General features: G+C 42.6%; 1 protein-coding gene across 1 annotated transcript in view; it reads left to right on the forward strand.

The window, feature by feature from the left end:
* The window catches only part of SLC24A4 (solute carrier family 24 (sodium/potassium/calcium exchanger), member 4), a 95,206-nt gene that overhangs the window by 63,689 nt on the left and 29,849 nt on the right, over positions 1–1,668 (forward strand). Inside the window, 2 exon segments of the mRNA XM_009319529.1 lie at positions 1,645–1,665; position 1,668. The exon segment at position 1,668 is cut by the window's right edge and continues 70 nt beyond it. Coding sequence (XP_009317804.1) covers positions 1,645–1,665; position 1,668 — 22 coding nt within the window.

The raw sequence follows: 1,668 nt of genomic DNA on the forward strand, positions 1-1,668 counted from the left end.
TCCTTAAAGATCTGCCAGCTCTGTTCTGCTCCCTTGTCCCTGTGGGCAGTTTCTGAGGGGGTCCTATTGACTAAGTCCTTGAACAGCTGGAATTTTGCTTTCCTAAAATTTAGGGTCCTGACTTTACTTCGCGTGACTCATATCCTTCAGGACTGCAAACTCCACCAGTGCATGATTACTGCAGCCCAAGCTGCCTCCAGTCTTGACGTCACCCATTAGCTCACTTGCATTGGTGACCAACGGGTCCAGAATCACATCTGCTCTGGTAGGGCTGTCTATTACCTGGCTTAAGAAGTTATCCTCAATGTACTCCAGGTGTCTCCTGGATTGCCTACAGCACACCATACTACTTTTCCAGCAGATATCAGGTGGTTGAAGTCCCCCAGCAGGACAAGAGCCTGCGAGCGCGATGCCTCCTGTAGCTGGAGTAAGGAGGCTTCATCAATAGGCTCCCCTTGATAAGGCGGCCTGTAGTAGACACCAACCACAAGGTTCCCTTTGTTGCCTCGGTCTCTAATTCTTACCCATAAGCTTTCAATCTGCTCATGGGTATTCTACAGACAGCTTTTCACAATCTCTCCATTTCTTGATGTAGAGGGCAACCTCTCTGCCCCTCTTTGATTGCCTGTCCCTTCTGAACAGCCTGTAGCCATCGATAGCCGCACTCCAGTCATGGGATTTGTCCCACCAAGTTTCAGTAATGGCAACTAGGTCATAGCTTTCTAGCAGCACAGTGGCTTAAATTTGATAAATCCGTCTTTAGTGAAGCCTTAGTAGGCTTTCTGCTACTACCCCGACTGACGTTTTTACAAACTTTAGGGACATACAGCCTAAAACAATGCACTACAACCTCACGTCCAACTTATTAAAAAGCAGTGAGTGTAAGCCTTTAAGGCTCCCTTTAGTGGAAGATTTAAAGTACAAGTAGATACAGCTCTGTAGTGCATTCACATTATCTTTGGTTCTGTTTCAGTGCTGAAGATTACATTAGATAATCTCTGGAGGTCCACTCCAGCCATTAATTTTTGTCATTCTGATACAATTATGTTACAGACAGATATCTGAGGCATAGGTGGGTTCAGTACTAAGGGAAATCTGAAACTCGATACTAGAACAGGTTAAGTCTGAATCCTGGTTGTCTGTTCGAGTCAGAAGGCACACATTACTGCACCCAAAGTGGCTACCAGTTTTTTGAAGGAAGGATCTCTTACTTCCATGAGACATTGCAAGGAAGAACACAATAAGTATTAAATACCTGGGTGAAAGGTTTCTGTGCTTTATTTTACTGTTTGAAATAAATTCCATGCTCCTGATGTGACTGGAGATGTTTTATACTCATTTGAATGGATTACTGCATCACTAACAACCAAGCTGTGAAATACAGGTCTTTCTGTTGAACTAACTAGCTAAGAAATAATTTACTTTTAATAAAAATATATATGTAGAGATGTTAAGCCAAAAATGGGGAGCTGCTAGCTAAACTACAAGCACAAAATATTCCGGAGAGAATTGAGCATTTATTATGAAACATGTTTTGGTTAGACTTTCAAACAATCTTCTCAGGTAGTACATGTTTCTAAGTAATTGCCTGTGACCTAAAATGAAATGACAGAGGTAATAATGCCTGTTTTCCTCCCTCTGCAGGTGTATTTATCACTCATGGAGATG

Source organism: Pygoscelis adeliae, unplaced genomic scaffold, assembly GCF_000699105.1.
Source record: "Pygoscelis adeliae isolate BGI_AS28 unplaced genomic scaffold, ASM69910v1 Scaffold71, whole genome shotgun sequence".
NCBI lineage: Eukaryota > Metazoa > Chordata > Aves > Sphenisciformes > Spheniscidae > Pygoscelis > Pygoscelis adeliae.